The 15,381-nt window shown below is 29.3% G+C and overlaps 3 protein-coding genes across 7 annotated transcripts in view; 2 read left to right on the top strand and 1 right to left on the bottom strand.

Annotated features, from left to right (window-relative positions):
• Positions 1-2,677, top strand: part of Obp73a (Odorant-binding protein 73a) — a 53,928-nt gene extending 51,251 nt beyond the window's left edge. Inside the window, exons 6-8 of the mRNA XM_014431129.3 lie at positions 89-245; positions 1,652-1,716; positions 2,334-2,677. Coding sequence (XP_014286615.1) covers positions 89-245; positions 1,652-1,716; positions 2,334-2,354 — 243 coding nt within the window. The 3' untranslated portion in view covers positions 2,355-2,677. The remainder of the gene's footprint in view (positions 1-88; positions 246-1,651; positions 1,717-2,333) is intronic.
• Positions 2,678-4,527: 1,850 nt separating this feature from the next.
• Blos2 (biogenesis of lysosome-related organelles complex 1 subunit 2) lies at positions 4,528-9,846 on the bottom strand. The gene is made up of 4 exons (XM_014431125.2): positions 9,643-9,846; positions 8,482-8,612; positions 6,776-6,887; positions 4,528-5,451 (listed from the first exon to the last, which is right to left on the bottom strand). The coding sequence occupies exons 1-4, from the start codon at positions 9,707-9,709 to the stop codon at positions 5,315-5,317; spliced, it is 447 nt and encodes a 148-aa protein (XP_014286611.1). The 5' UTR covers positions 9,710-9,846; the 3' UTR covers positions 4,528-5,314.
• Positions 9,847-9,924: 78 nt separating this feature from the next.
• Zasp52 (Z band alternatively spliced PDZ-motif protein 52) overlaps positions 9,925-15,381 on the top strand; it is a 128,236-nt gene continuing 122,779 nt past the window's right edge. For all 5 annotated transcript variants that reach the window (XM_067045720.1, XM_067045718.1, XM_014431123.1 and 2 more), the window contains exon 1: positions 9,925-10,194. In XM_067045720.1, the coding sequence (XP_066901821.1) occupies positions 10,090-10,194 (105 nt within the window). In that variant the 5' untranslated portion in view covers positions 9,925-10,089. The remainder of the gene's footprint in view (positions 10,195-15,381) is intronic.

The following is a 15,381-nucleotide window of genomic DNA, read 5'->3' as shown; positions in this document are numbered from 1 at the left end:
AGATTTAATGCCACTGCTTAAAATAGATAAAAAATTATTAAAAATGTAATTACTTGCTGACTAAAACTATTGCCTTTAATTTCTACAGGTGGATGATAACGGTTTTCCTACAGCTCCTGCTCTGGTGCAGCTGTTTACAGAAGGAGTAAAAGATAGAAATTACTATCTAGCAACTATTCAGGGAGTACAACAGTGTTTGGCCAAAGAGATCCAACAACGAAAATCAAACCAGAGTTTAGCAGAAGGTATTTTACCATTTTATTTTAAAATAAATAGTCTTTTTTTTTTAAATTAAATATAGTTTTAACTATAAAACCCTAATAATCCCTACCTAGGTACTTTCAAAACCTGGAATAAGCATTTTACTCTAATACCTATGGTTTAATGGAGAACCAAGATTTTATTAAAATTATCCAATTTATAAAATTTTACTACCCTGCCACAACACGTACTGTCCTATCTAGTGTGAGAGTACTGTTTTGACAAAGTTATGATGGCAATAATTATATAGTATCCATTATTGCAATGTCTGCAACAGTGACTGCCATGAATGTTAAATGTAACCATGCAAACTAGTTTTAACATGACAGTCACTTCACTGCTGCTACATGAACTATAAAATATTACACCGGGCCAAGTGCCATAGTAATGCCATTATAATTGCTGTCATGACAGAAACTATCATAGTTCACATCATTATTAAAGCTAAATAATCCATAGCTTATTAATTTGTTTAAAAAAACTAAACAGACTAAAATTTATTCAAAAAGCAATTGTTTATTTAACAGTCATTCAATAATTTTCTCATGAAGCTACCACTGTTTATTTAATCAAAATTTTTATATTTATTTCTTTTTTTAATCTTTAATTATGTCCTGTATTTTATTTTAATTAAAATTAAAATTGTTATAAAGTGATTCATTGTCTTATTACAACTTATTTTTAAAACAATTATATAAAATAATATTTTGAGGTTTGACAAATAAAAATTAAAAGTTTAATTGAAATTAAATCTTATTGAATATAAAAATTTCGATGAGATTTTACAAAATAAAAATTAATTCCAATTTGCCTACATAAACCTGACGAAATTATTTAAAATTCCAGAAATACAAAAAAGTGTAATGGTCAGTTGAATATAAAACGATAATAATGAATAATTTTTATAACAGTAATCTTACCATTGCTCTTTTATCCTGTGACACAATAATATCTTATTAATCACTTCAGAACTTTTCACAGTCCAAACTCACATAAAAATCATTGAAAATATTAAATAAGAAACTATTCATCAAACAAAATGAAAAATCTTTATTATAAGTTCATTTGGGTGAACTATATCTTCACTGGCAGCCATGATGCTATAGCGACTGTTTTAGTGCGAACTTACATTCTTAAATTTGAGTTCTTCATATCTCAGGAAATATATTATGAATTGAAGTGGGACAGGGATATCTTGTATTTATCTAGTAATATCTCTATATTAGAAGAATAAAAAAAAACCTCGATTGTCCTTTAATATATATATTGTTTAAAAATTATGATTATAGGAGGATGGGGCTCAGTATTTTTTAGCCAACATTATCATTCATTTTTTTCCCCTCTACTTCTCTATGAAATAATTATTTTTATTTTCTTCTGTTAATTATAGCTGAAGGATACACTTGTGATGTTGCCTATGACATGTTCATGTGTGTGAGTGAGCAGATTGAGTCAGTGAGTATTTATTTATACTGGTTGGTTTTTTATAAAACGGTATTTATAAAATAACTAGTTGAGTTATTGTCTTATTAATTTGTTTCTATTTCAATTGATCTCCAATAATTTTCAGTAATTATAAAATAACAGTAAATTGGCAATATCCAACCTCTACTTCCATAATTCATAATTTAATACATTAAGAATGGAGTCCTTTTACGTATTGTCTAGACTCCTTGACTGGTTGATTATTGAACATAACTGATGTTAAAAGAGGGAGATAGAAAACTTCATGGTCTATTTGTGGCCAGCTTTAAGTAAATTAAGGTACTTGTACTTTTCTACAACCCCAATCTCGTTTGATGAAGTAGGGAGAACAGTAAATATTAATAATGCCTCACTTCCTGCAGTGGACCAGTTCAAATATTTAAAATTATTTCTTGTTAGGAAATATGACATATCCTCACATGAGACACAAAAATTTAAAAATCCTGCTTATAATTAATTAGTCCATATAGATTTTACTTTCTCCAAATTATTCATAATAAAGCATGATCATATAATCTTCTATAATTTTTTCTGTATTATAATTTTAAGTATGATGTTTTTAATTTACTTATAACATGATGTTACAGCTCTGCGGGATATCACCTTAAAAGAATCTGGGCCAACTGAATTTCCAATCAGATAGATCTATAGATTCCTAAACCATCACTATATTTTAATGTTACCATGTATGTCAAGCATTTTATTTAAGCCATCTCTTAAACAATATGTACATGTACATATATATATTTTCTTTTATTTAAAGTATTAAAATGCTTTAAAAATAACTGTTAGTAAAATAAGTAGCAGAAGTATACCTTTAATTTAAGTTGGTAGATTACTAAAAAAATGGCTAGAAAAGACAATTTATATGTACAAAATGTTATGTATTTATTTTTTTACTATAATAAAAATAAAATTTATAAATAGTTAACTGATGAAAAAAGAATAATACTACCTTCCCTATCAAATGAAGATGTATTCTTAAGCCTAGACTCGAAGTGACAGCTGTCGCAGACACTAACACCTTGTAAACTATGACATTTAATGTCATGTCACTCAGGATTTACTTGATAGTTGGTAACACTTTCAACTACACAAGTAACAACCTCAAATGACAGTAAACTATTGCACCTTATCAACTCCTAATACTAATATTATAAATAACTTAAAAAGTTTTATGTTTCCTATTTGTTATTATAAATGGTAAAAGTTTTTGTTTGTAGTTTAGTCATCAGTTTTTATCATTTATTCACAAAGTTGAACTGTAAGTAAGGGTAGGTTTTCAATTAGTGTGGAAATAAGCACTGTTGTGATATTCCACAACAAATATTTGTGAGGTGGAAATGAGCCTTTATTCACAAATTTAATTAGAATAATTATTTTATACAAAGAATAATTATAATGGTTGAACCATTTTAATACAAAATTTGTATCTCTTCATTAATTTATAGGTAAAATTTCAGCGCTTTATGGATATTTTAAAAAAATTATGTTCAAATTGTATCTGTTGAATCCTTTTTAGTTTCTAAGTACTAAAAATATTTTATGAAGACAAATTAACAGAGGATGGTGGTAGAGGGCTAGACCAGTCTGGACCAACAGCTTGGATTCATGGTTGCTGAACATGAAGAATTGGGTGCGAACATAGGATGACAGGGTTGGCTTTTATAGTTGGCAACACTTGTCTCCCAATCACCTATAGCTTCTGCCTCCCCAAACCTTGCTGATAATAGTAGAGTGTATCATTACAGAAATTCCTAGACACAGATGAAAAGTAACCTTGTGTTGCAAAATATTTTGATTATATAGAATTAATAAAAATTTCTCAATAAATAAAGATCAAAATAAATATGGAGGAAAATAATATCCTGGATTCAGCTTCCTTATTATATCACCAACTTAGAAACAATTATAGATATTTTAATCCATTTAAGAGATATTAAAACAAAACGAGGAAAAATGGGAATGGGCTGAGTTACATAAAAAGTAGTCTAGAACAAAATTCATAATACTATGTGGTTTTATCTGATAATAATGGATGGATACAATATGGTAATGTATATATCCTGAAGGACACGTTTTTTTAGATTTACCATATTTTATGATGTAGGCATTAGAATTGTTGCTTTTTATAAAATTATTAATTAATAATATTCAAGGTATAGTGAAATATTTTCAGTGTCAGCAATTTATAATGTTAATTAGTCCCCTTTTCCTTCAGTACAGGCAGTCCCCGATTTGCGTCGCCTCATTTTAAGTCATTTTGGAGTTTTAACTAATTTATTCCAAGAACCATTTTGTCTTGAGCAAATTCAATCACTAGAAGAAAATTGAACTTTTTACCAAATGTTGAATAAAAAACTTTATAGATAAAATAAAGACTACAAAAAATGGCTTAATGAGCACATTTTTATCGAGCAGGATTTAAATCCAGATGAAGATAAATTCGAATGAAGTAACTTTCCTAGGAACAGTAAGTGTATATTGAACTGTTAAAGAGTGGTGTCCAATCTCAATTTTGTCAGTCTGTTTTACATTCACACAAAGTATGATTTGTGGTTTATAGCCATGATGGCACCTGAATTTATGAAATGCTGACAGGTAAGTTATTAACTAGCATTTAAGAGAATAGATTGTTTGGAGTCTTACAATAATGCCAAAGCAAACAAAATCATTTAATAACATATAAATTGCCATTTATATGTTTTCTTAAGAAAGAAGTTAACATATTGTAATTAAATTTTGGATTAACTTAATTCAATCAAGAATAACATCAGAGGGTTAAAATATATATACTAATTAATTATTTTTATTTTTAAATATACAAACACATTAGCTGTTCAGAGCAAAAGTGGTGTCAGTCATTCTATTCTTATCAAAATGAATTTATATAAAACAATAATATTTTAGCTAACTACTGAACGTATTACCTTCAAATGCTTTTTTTTTTTAATATTGGATATGTTTGTGAGTGACTAATGCTAACAAGAAAAGCTGTTAATCATGATTAAAACTTGAAATAACTTCCCCTAAAGTTTTAAATATCTCAAAAATCCAGATTTGACTGACACCACTTTTACATTCAATGGTTCACATTTTGATTACTAAAGCATCAATATAAGTTATCTCTGCTCTGCACTTAGATAAGCAAAACAAATTTATCTGTTGTAAAATGATGAGATTTTAAAAAGTTAGAATTACTCATCATACAATTGAAATAAATAATCTCCAATAAAGAAAAATCTCATAATTACTCTTTATTGCAATTGTAAAAAAATAAAATTAAGATAACATTATTTTATTTACAACTCATTAAACCAAATGTTTCAGTCTTTTTAGGGTTTATGAGTTAAAGAAAAAAAAATCTACAATTACAGAATGATAAATTAAAAATTCATAATTCTAGCATTTAAAAACAAATTTTATACAAAACAACAGAAAAACAAATATGACACAAGATTCTAAAGAATATTTACAGTAATTAAAGTGTTGTGAATTAGAAACAGCAATATATTTCTCAAGTGTCTTATCACTGCGTGCAATCCCCTTCAGAGGGCGAAAGCTGTTTTCATTTCCTTTCAAGAGTCTTGACTTTATTCTCTAGCCGCTTGGAATAAGCATCAAGTTTATAGGCAGCCTTCTCTAGTTTCATAACACTAGCTTCAATTTCATTTATTTGTTCCAGCACAGGACGGAGAGATTCATCTAAGAAATATAAATATGTTAATTATATTAATATTTATTATTTTATTTATCAAAAATAAAGCAGAATCAAATGAGCGATTTCAGTTTCAGACAAAAAATTTTAAAAAAGTAAATAAGAGACAAGAGGCCATGTTGAACACACACTTAAGTTAAGGAGTCACCTTGGGAACCTCAAGTCAGAAACGGCACTGGTTCAAATACTGGTCAAAGTTTATTTAATGGCGTACCTATGGAAAGAATCTTTGTCTTCCTACTCTGGCTTGAAAGATTAATATATATAATTTGTCCTTCAGGCATTTTGGTTGTACATAAGGAAGTTAAACCAAATAAACAAGAAAGGAAGGTAATTAAAATGCATAATATCAAATGGAGAGTTGGAATAAGATCTTTGAAAAAAGGAGATGATTATGAAAAGAAACACAATAAATGAATGCAATAAGAAATTGAAATGTTTGAATATCAATGAGATAGACATTACAATGAGGAAGGACTATATGTGAGCCAATTGTTTTCGAAAATTTGCATTGTCAAAGTTATAAACTGCTGGTGAACCTGGAAATATAATAATAATCTTATACAAAACATATCAATATTCCTAACACAAACACAAAAACTTAGTCAAGTTAAAAAAGAAAGAAAAAAGCTTCAATGTTCTAAAAGATTTACATACTTTGAAAAATTAATTGTACAAGTATACTATGCAATGTCCTAGCTGTTGTCACAGATATTGATCATTAAAATGTTTGACAATATACATAAACTTGTAGTTAACATTATTACTACTAGGACGTCAACTAAAAATTAACGCATAGCTTGGATTATTGTCTAGAGTGTCAACTACAAGTTAAATTGTAGTTTACATTACTATCCAGGGCAATTAGCTGTCATATAGTTGGCATTATTGCCTAGGACACTAAAAACTTTTATTGAACTTTAACCACTTCCAATATTTGTGAAGCTAAGATGAAATTTATATAGTATATCAGCAAAATATATACATAGTATATCAGCAAAAGATATATAGTATATCAGAACAATATATATATATAGTATATCAGCAAAATATATACATAGTATATCAGCAAAAGATATATAGTATATCAGAACAATATATATATATAGTATATCAGCAAAATTTGAATAGTCAGGAGATGATAGGAGCCATAGTTGGATGGCTTATCTATAGGTTTGGTATATAAGGCAAAGATTAGTAGCTTTGAACTATACTGTCTAAAATCACTGATTATATCATAGTAGTAACATAATAACACATTAAAAGTACTGTGGAGATGTAATTTAATAATTTTTATTTTTAAAAACTTACATTTTTCCTGCAGATCAACCATATTCTTCTTAATTTGCTGGGTCATTTGAGTCATATCATTACATTTTCCTACAGTTGCTATATTCATGGCTTCTAACAGTTTATAGTCAGCCTATAAACAAACAAGTTTTAATATATATCAAATTTAACAAAAATAAACTAGTTTTCCTCATTTAGTACTTTATTACCATATCTAAGTTGTATTATATTCAGATGTATTGAGGGTATAATATAAATTTACTAATATACATATACAAAAGCTTACATATGGGATACTGATTTCTATAACAGGAACTTATTCAAACTAATATGATATTGTTTTTCATGATCAACACCAATAAAATGGCCCTAACATCAAACTTCAACCAGAAATGACAGAATTTAATAAATAAAATTCAAATAGAATAAAAATGTGATTTATATGTAAGGGATGCTATTCTCTATCGTAGATCATGATTAAACTTTGTTAGGTCTATCTTCCATAATATTTGTATCAGAAAATTGATCCAATACTCCTGAAATTATTATTTATCCTGATAAAAATGAAAAAAGTTTGCACTATTTTAGTACAGCATACAAAACACAAGAAATACTATAAAGCTATTCTTATTTAGTAATTGCATACTTTATAATGAGTAACAACATACCTCAAAATCATATGAAACAAATAGCAATATTTAATTGTATTTTATAGCATTACATGGGTCTTAATTTCAATTTTATAATTTACATAAAAGTCAAACTAAATGTAATGTTTGTTGTGGCCACTGTACTAAAAAAGGAAAAAAACCTATTTTTTATTTTTGATATAAACACACGTGTATATGTATAGTCATATATACTTGTATATATTTACATGCCGATACACATCAAGTATGCTGTTCATATGTATGTATTGAATACACCATAGGAATTAAATCTGCATACAATGCGAGTATTACGGCTTAATCCTTGAAAGTGCCAGGGACCAAGTTCTCGTACACAGTTATAGGGATCAAGTCCCCACCATTTCAAGTTCGTTTCAGAAACTTTATAAGCGCTCAGCCCGCAGTAGGACACTTTACTATAATCACTTAATTACTCAGTGAAGATGAGACGCAGAGGTCAGCAGGAAATTCTAAAAAAAATCAGTGAGTTCAAGACTCCATCACATAAAATTTTTTTTTGTCAATTTCAAGATATTTTATTTGTTTTTGGACTAAAATTTTCTTTCTAAATAATACCTATTTAAAAATTTCTTTTGTTAATTTGCACAACCTAGAGATGCATCTTTTATTCTGGCATTCATGTTGTTATTTGGAACTTTTTTTCTTAGTTAACTAGCTAAAAAAACACTAATTTATTGCTATTTTTTTTTTGTTTAATACTGGCCGGCAGTCTTGATAAGTACAATTTTGAACCCCCACTGCCGCAAATATTAAAGTTTAATAGTGGTATTCATTGGAAGACTTGAGCAAAAAAAAATAAAAGAAATGAAGCAAATAAGACTCTTTCTTATTACCAATAATACTTTCAACCAGGAGGCTAACAAAGTTGAGTTCTCAACTCTTTATCCATAGTATGAGATTAGCAATGATCTATTTAAATAAAACAAATAAGAATCAATGTTTAAAAAATTAAAAGCAGAGAATGATTTACAAGTGGCCAGAAAAACATGACATCTGCTATCTCATACTACTCAATAAAAATACAACATAAAATATCACCTGTGTAAGCGTTAATTCTCCTAACAAATAATCTGAAGTTTTTTGAAACATAGTAGTAGCCAACTTGCTGAGGTTTGGATCATGAGGATCAAGCGGTTCAAAGCTACTAGTACTAGTTGATAATGTTGGACCTGAAATAATACATAAATTAATAATCAATTCCAGTGAGAGTTAAAGTAAAAATGTTCAAATTTTTGAAACTCAACATTTTATTTTGAAATAAATGTTGTACCGATCAATATTTCAAATACACAGTAAAACAAATGTACTTCACTTTTTCTTTTGTAACAATTTAATACAATAAACATCATAAATAAATAAAAAAAATTTTAAATGCACAGGTGTCTCTGCAGGCAGTGCAATATCTTTGCAATAGAATAATGAAGCAACTGTAAAATTTTGTGAATCTGACTTTATTGTTATGATGGGCACAAAAATGGATTTACTAGATGTTTGTATATCGACATAATTGTACTTTCAAAATTCCCTCTTCGCAAATTTTTATGTACGATAAGTTGACTTACAAAACATCTAGAAAATGCATTTTTGAATCCGCCAACACAACAAAGCCAATTTCAAAAAGTTTAAAGCTGCCATTATTCTTTCAGACCAGCAATATATTGATTATAGTAAAAATAATCATACTAGTTCATTTAATTGTAGGAAGATAGCCCCTAGGCCCGGTAGTGGTCAAGAAAAGAATGATAAATAGCAGAAAAACTAATTATTTTTATTAATCAACATTTTGCTCCACTTTGCAGGGGTTCATCGGGGCTAAATGCGAAAATTGTTACTAACTAATAAATAGTTTCTCAGCTAAATTATATATGGTCAACTCATTATCTTCCAACAATTAGTTTGACATTAACAATAGCATTTTTAAATTGCCAAGTAGGTCATTTTAAATACATATAATTTTTAATAAATTAAGAGCTCATGGAATGATAAATATAATAATTTAAATTAGGTTCTTCGGTATTACTTACAAGAGATACAAAATATTTAAGATAAACAAAATAGTAATATGTTTCCCATAATTTCGGACAGGAAAGAAGAATCTCGAAGGTTCTTCCAAAGCATACAGTTTTTTTTTTTCTATTATTTAGCTAAAACTTAAACTTTTTTTGAAACCACTAACAAGTTCAAATAATCATTAATAACCTCTTTTTGGAGAGTCAGTGACACCGTCTTCAGACACAGCATCCAGATTCTGCTGCGTAGAATCCATTACAGCAATAAATTAAAAAATCCTTACATCAACTAATGAAACAAAACAGAAAACATTAAATTTTGATACAGGTTGCCATTAAGTTATCACAAGTTTCAAAGCTGTTATCAGTAAACTGCCAATGTAAGGGGATATGCGCCGAGGAGCAGAAAGGAGACCATTGCGCATCCCCACCCCGCCTTCGCGGCCGGGACCAGATCTAAATTCAAAAATAGACAGAGGGGGCTCCGGAGCGTGTCTAAAATCGGAACGTCCTTAGCTGGGATAACTTGACACTGCATCGTTCTTCTCTTCTCCCATCATCTCTACAGCCCTTCGTATATTCGAGCGAAATATTAGTTAGCAAACGAACGTAAATTCGAAATTATCTATTATCAGTTATGGCTCAGGTAATTAGTGTCAGGTTGAGTCGGACGGATAACTCACCTTGGGGCATACGTCTTCAAGGCGGCAAAGATTTTGGACAACCACTTCTCATACAGAAGGTAAGCCAATATTTAATCTCTAACTTACACCCATTCAAACTTATTGCTTTGCTAACTTTATTATGATTAATAATCTCTTTTCTGAACTAATCCTTATTGATGTTAAGTTGGTACACTTGTAGCGGATCGAAAATACTGATATGTGTGCTATTATTCGCTCCTATTAACCATTGTATCAAAAACAAATAAGAAAGAAAAATGACAATTTCCATAGGAGACTTTGATACTGCCATCGTAATTACGCTGATCCATAATGGACGCATATTATAATTAGAATGAATTGTTGGTTCTTTATTGTACCTGAACAATACCTTTAAGCTGAGGGTGAAAGGACAATGAGGAAAGTATCCTTGGACATAATTATTGCAATTGTTTAGCCCAGGTTAGATTGCCTTCCATGCTTGTGTTTTTCCCATCCTTTTATTCTTATTTTTATATAATTAATTTAGTGGTTAAGAGAACTGTCCTCGCTATGTGGAAGAGTGTACTTTAGCGTCTATGTAAACAATAGGTTGCCAAAATAAGATTAAATGCATGTATTATTTTACCAAACAGTTGCCTAAGACACAACTCTCTCCTGCACCACCCAACTTATTTTAAGAATTTTCTTCAAGGTTGCGTTCATGATAAAGTATTTTCTCTTGGATTTTTATTGAATTTAAACGGTTCTAAGATTAAATTTAAAAGGATAAAGAGCCTCATTCCCGTTGTAATTTGTTTTTAGATTACTACTTCAATCAGAATCGAAGCATGCCTGCTTATCTATCGTATGCACTGATTGTTAATTAAATACATTGATTGATTGATTAATTTGAATCACTTTTTGAGAAAGATTCATAATGCCGCACCTCTTTTTTGACAGTTCGCGCCACCGGACTTCTAATGCAGTCCTACACCCTGACATTTTCCACAGTATCTAAGATGCTTTTGAGTTGAAAGTTTTTTTTTTTTCCTTTTATTTTAAGAAGAATCCATTCTTGTTACCATAAGCCGAATTTATTAAAATCCATTTAATTTTTAATAAGACAGTTAGTAGTACCAGTGTTGCCAACTATGCTGGGATTTCGAGTGCTTAATGAAATTTATTATTTATTTTCAACTGATACTACTATCTTTTTTTTAATTATTATTACTTCTAAATTAGCATTTGTTGGTGCATATATTTATGTCAATATCAGGAATTATATAATATTATTTTTGCAAAATTTTAATGGTCGTCGAAAACTGATTTCACTTGCAGTTAATAATAGCTATCCATTGGAAACCCAATATCTCTTTTCTCTTCTGTATAATTTTCGAACTGTTTGGATAAGATCTTTAGATTTCATGAAAACTGACTCATGGTATAGTTAATTAAATATGGTTTATCATTTTATATTTAACGAAAAAAGGATTTTTTTAATATATAATATCTTAATAACAGCAATATTGATTAGATAGCTTAACGGCATATTTTCAACGAATTTTCATCTAACCTAAATAAATCGACTAATTCACCCTGAATTCAGTTCATGTCAACAAATTCAAAAAATATTTTTTTAAAAAGTAAAAATCCATAAAAATAAAAACTGTAGAAAAAATCAATATTTTTTTATAGTTTTGAAGATTTTTGAGCTGGTTATTTTATTATTCACCTAAAACTAATATTTTTCCTAATACTTTAGTTTAAGGTTTTTTAACCGTTTCACTAATGCTTCATACATGCCTCATTTTCATTTACAAATAGTGAAAGAGTTATAACGAAGTATTATTTTCTCTCTCTCTCTCTCTCTCTATATATATATATATATATATATATATATATATATGTACTTGACAACGTTTCAGACCGTATTCTGACTTTTTTTCTTATCGTTACGCGTTGTCTATTTAGTTTACAATATTGGTTTCTTGTTTTCGTTAGTGTCATCTTTAATCTTTTTTTTCCTATTGTTAGCTAAAACATAATTATCAACAGTTGATAAAATCAACCTGTAGAGGAAACAATCATTAAACCAAGAATTATAATTTAAAAAAAAAAACGGTGAAATTAATAACAATGAAGTATTTTTTGGGGATTTTCAATAGTGTTTTTTTAACGTTTTCTCTATTCATTACTCGATGTCATATGACGCATTCTTCAAGTCATTCGATGTTCCTAGAATAATGATGCTCATCATTGTGAAGAACTTATCAAGGAACTGCTTTTGTCCCTAAAATAATTTTAATTAAGTGATTCATCCGTATCTCCATTTATTTAAACATCACTGATCTTGTGAATCGGTTGTACATTTAGGCTTACGACCATTTGTTTGGTATTATCTTTATATTAAGCCGATTGTACTATTTGTAATTTTGTTTACATATAAAGACTGTTATATCATCTGCCTAAACCGGGATCTTCCGTGAAATCTCCCCTCATAGGTAATTTAAATTTTCAGCACATTCTGAATGATTTTTCTCAATTCTTGATCGGTTATATATTTTAAAAAATGAGTTGTAAGACTAGGTAAGGTTTCTTCGACATAACAGCTTGCGAAGCTGAAGGCCGCCCTTGCGCCGAAAAGCAGTCATTATTCTAAAAGATTGCTTCCCGAAACCATTCATAGAGACCCTGATGACCTCATTAGCCTCCTGCTACCTGTGCTTGGTCCTTCCAGAATATTTCCATGACTCACCATCCTCTCTGCCCCGTAATGAGTCACTTACCTGCTACCATCCCCCATTGCCAGGAAGCCGGGGACTGGTCTTCTGACGCCAAGAAGGAATCCGGTCGCTATGCGTTGACGCACTCCCATTGATAAAAGCAGTCAAGTTCCAGGAAACTTACTTTCATTTTATGACTCCTAGAATAATTAATTAGCAGATCTGGAAACTTTTGGCAATGTGAGTCATTCGTTATGTAGACATAATAGATTATTATTTCGTAACTTTTTTTTTATTATATTCAATAATAAACTTTTAAATCAACCTAGAAAAAAAAAATTAAAAAACCTTTCAAAATTAGATATCTTACATTTCAAGATATATGGTCCATTGTGTCCTCCTCTTGGATAATTTTAGAATAATGTTTAGGTCATTTTTTCTTTCCTACTAGTTGCAAATGAATCTTGTTTCTAAAACATTCTCATGTATACATTTAATAGTTCGTTGAACTATGAACCTAGCCAAGTTATTCTCATTTGAGGTTAAAATAGATCTAATTTTTACTGCCGGTCTTAAAATCCCTGTTGGCGGTCTTTAAGACATCTAATTTGTTAAAGTTATAAATAAGTTGATCCATTAATAAAAGCTGTTAGTTTTTACCTCAGAAATAGATTTTAACGATCCCACCAAGGCTAGGCCTATCAGCTAAAACTGAAATGGATAAAGTATAAATGCACATAACTCTCTTGATATGTTAAATTTAATGATTAATTTTATTAACTGTTTAATTAAAAAATTTAAAAGCCTACTGATAAAAACTAAATTTTTGATTAAAAACTTAATTATTAGATTATTAGTTCTTTAAACAGTTTAAATAAATTATCTTCTTAAAAAAAAAAATCAAATATAAATATATATATATATATTGGCTCTACAGACCATTCTTTCGCATCTTTGTCGATTCTATCTATCCATTTGGCCTCCCAAGTGGTCTTTGGCCATTGGCGGCCAACTATAGTGGCACCCATCTTTGCTTAGAGACGTCCTGATGGATTACTTCGAGTCACATATCATGCCCATCTTAACCTCCTTGGCTGTTAGTTCACTGTTAGTTCTTCTTCATGTGTTAAGGATCTGATCCCTGATCGCTCCATACAATTACAGGTATGGACGATTTTCCGTTCAAATCTCCACGAATTGGAGTTTTCGATCTATTAACTGGAAGGCTCAATACAGTAAATAATGTGATATGAATAAGCGAGGTTTTATTTCACTCTAAGTAGTATTCTAAGTGAAAGTTGTGTACACACCTTAGCACATTTTTTTAGTCATCTTATTCGGACCCCGCGAGGGTTTGTTTCAACGTTTCTGATCGTGTCGTTTAAAATCATTGAAAACCAGAAAATTACTTTTTCTTTATTTTATTAATACTATTTTTATAATAAAAAAGTTAGGCTTTGGATCTGTAAGTGCTAAGTTAACAACTGAGAAAACTATCTCCTAACATTGGTTAACTCCTTTATGTGAACTTCCTCGTGGAACCGAATCCATTAACACACAATCGTTGTTCACGCTCTTAACTTTCTCCACTCAGAATAGTTTTTGTGATAATTACTTAGATAATATTGAAAGTTTTGTTTACTCCTGGCGATGGTTTCTAAGTGTTTTTAAACGGCATAATTTGTAAATGTTTTAAGGTTGTCGTTCGGTTTATAAATATGCATGTATGTGATATCTATTTCCTATTTTAATATTCCATGGTTATTTTTACTTGTAATATATCATTATAATTTATTAATGTAATAAGTCAGAAAAGTTGTTTAACTGATCAATACTTCGGTGACAATTGCAGATTCTTATTTAAATCTTCATTTATCAAGAAACATTACTTAACTCTTGATTTTGAAAAATAAAATTCTAAGATAATGTTGTATTTTGTTTTATTATATATACACTGAATTATAAAAATCCGTGTCTCTGATCTTAATAGCCTACAAATGAACAATAATATTTCTGATAAATTCCCGCAATGAACGGTTTCGAATATATTTTAATTTAAAAATATCATTATATATATATAAAGTAATTTAATGTCAACCTCACCTTACTATTTCAGCCCGTTGTCGGCACGAGAACTGATAGGGTTCAAAAGAATAAATAATTGCGTTTTTTCCCTTATTTTGTAATTTCTCATTCTTTTCGGAGGCCGTGATGAACTTCGGAGGGGAATCAATTTGGAGGAAATTATAGCTCTGTCAGGCGATCATCATAGCCAAACCGATAAACAATTAAAATGAATAATTTTCAATGTGTGACAATTGACAATAAATATTCATTTTTACTTGTTTACCCTACTGTACGGTTACTATGATCACATAACAGCGAAATTTTTATGGATTGGTTACTATCTTAAAATTATTATTAATTAATAGATTCCCTAAAGAGTGATAAAATTGGAAAAAGGTACAAGAGAAATTGGAATTTTCGGAGGTGAAATGTAGTTTTCTTGGAACAGTTTATAAGATCCTACATCTTATTTTTTTTAACTACCTCTCCCCCCCC

The sequence above is a fragment of the Halyomorpha halys genome, unplaced genomic scaffold (assembly GCF_000696795.3).
Source record: "Halyomorpha halys isolate HHAL.00 unplaced genomic scaffold, Hhal_1.1 Scaffold946.1, whole genome shotgun sequence".
Taxonomy (NCBI): Eukaryota; Metazoa; Arthropoda; class Insecta; order Hemiptera; family Pentatomidae; genus Halyomorpha; species Halyomorpha halys.
The sequence above is the reverse complement of the archived record's forward strand: the minus strand, read 5'-3'. Positions and strand labels throughout refer to the sequence as shown.

What these genes read in the sequence shown, in the direction of transcription:
- Blos2 (XM_014431125.2), bottom strand. Translation starts at nt 9,709, where the DNA reads ATGGATTCTACGCAGCAGAATCTGGATGCTGTGTCTGAAGACGGTGTC. An exon ending in CACTGACTCTCCAAAAAGAG is followed by an intron (nt 8,613 to 9,642) that starts GTTATTAATGAT and finishes GTATTATTTCAG; the next exon opens with GTCCAACATTATCAACTAGT. An exon ending in GGTTGATCTGCAGGAAAAAT is followed by an intron (nt 5,452 to 6,775) that starts GTAAGTTTTTAA and finishes TATATTTCTTAG; the next exon opens with ATGAATCTCTCCGTCCTGTG.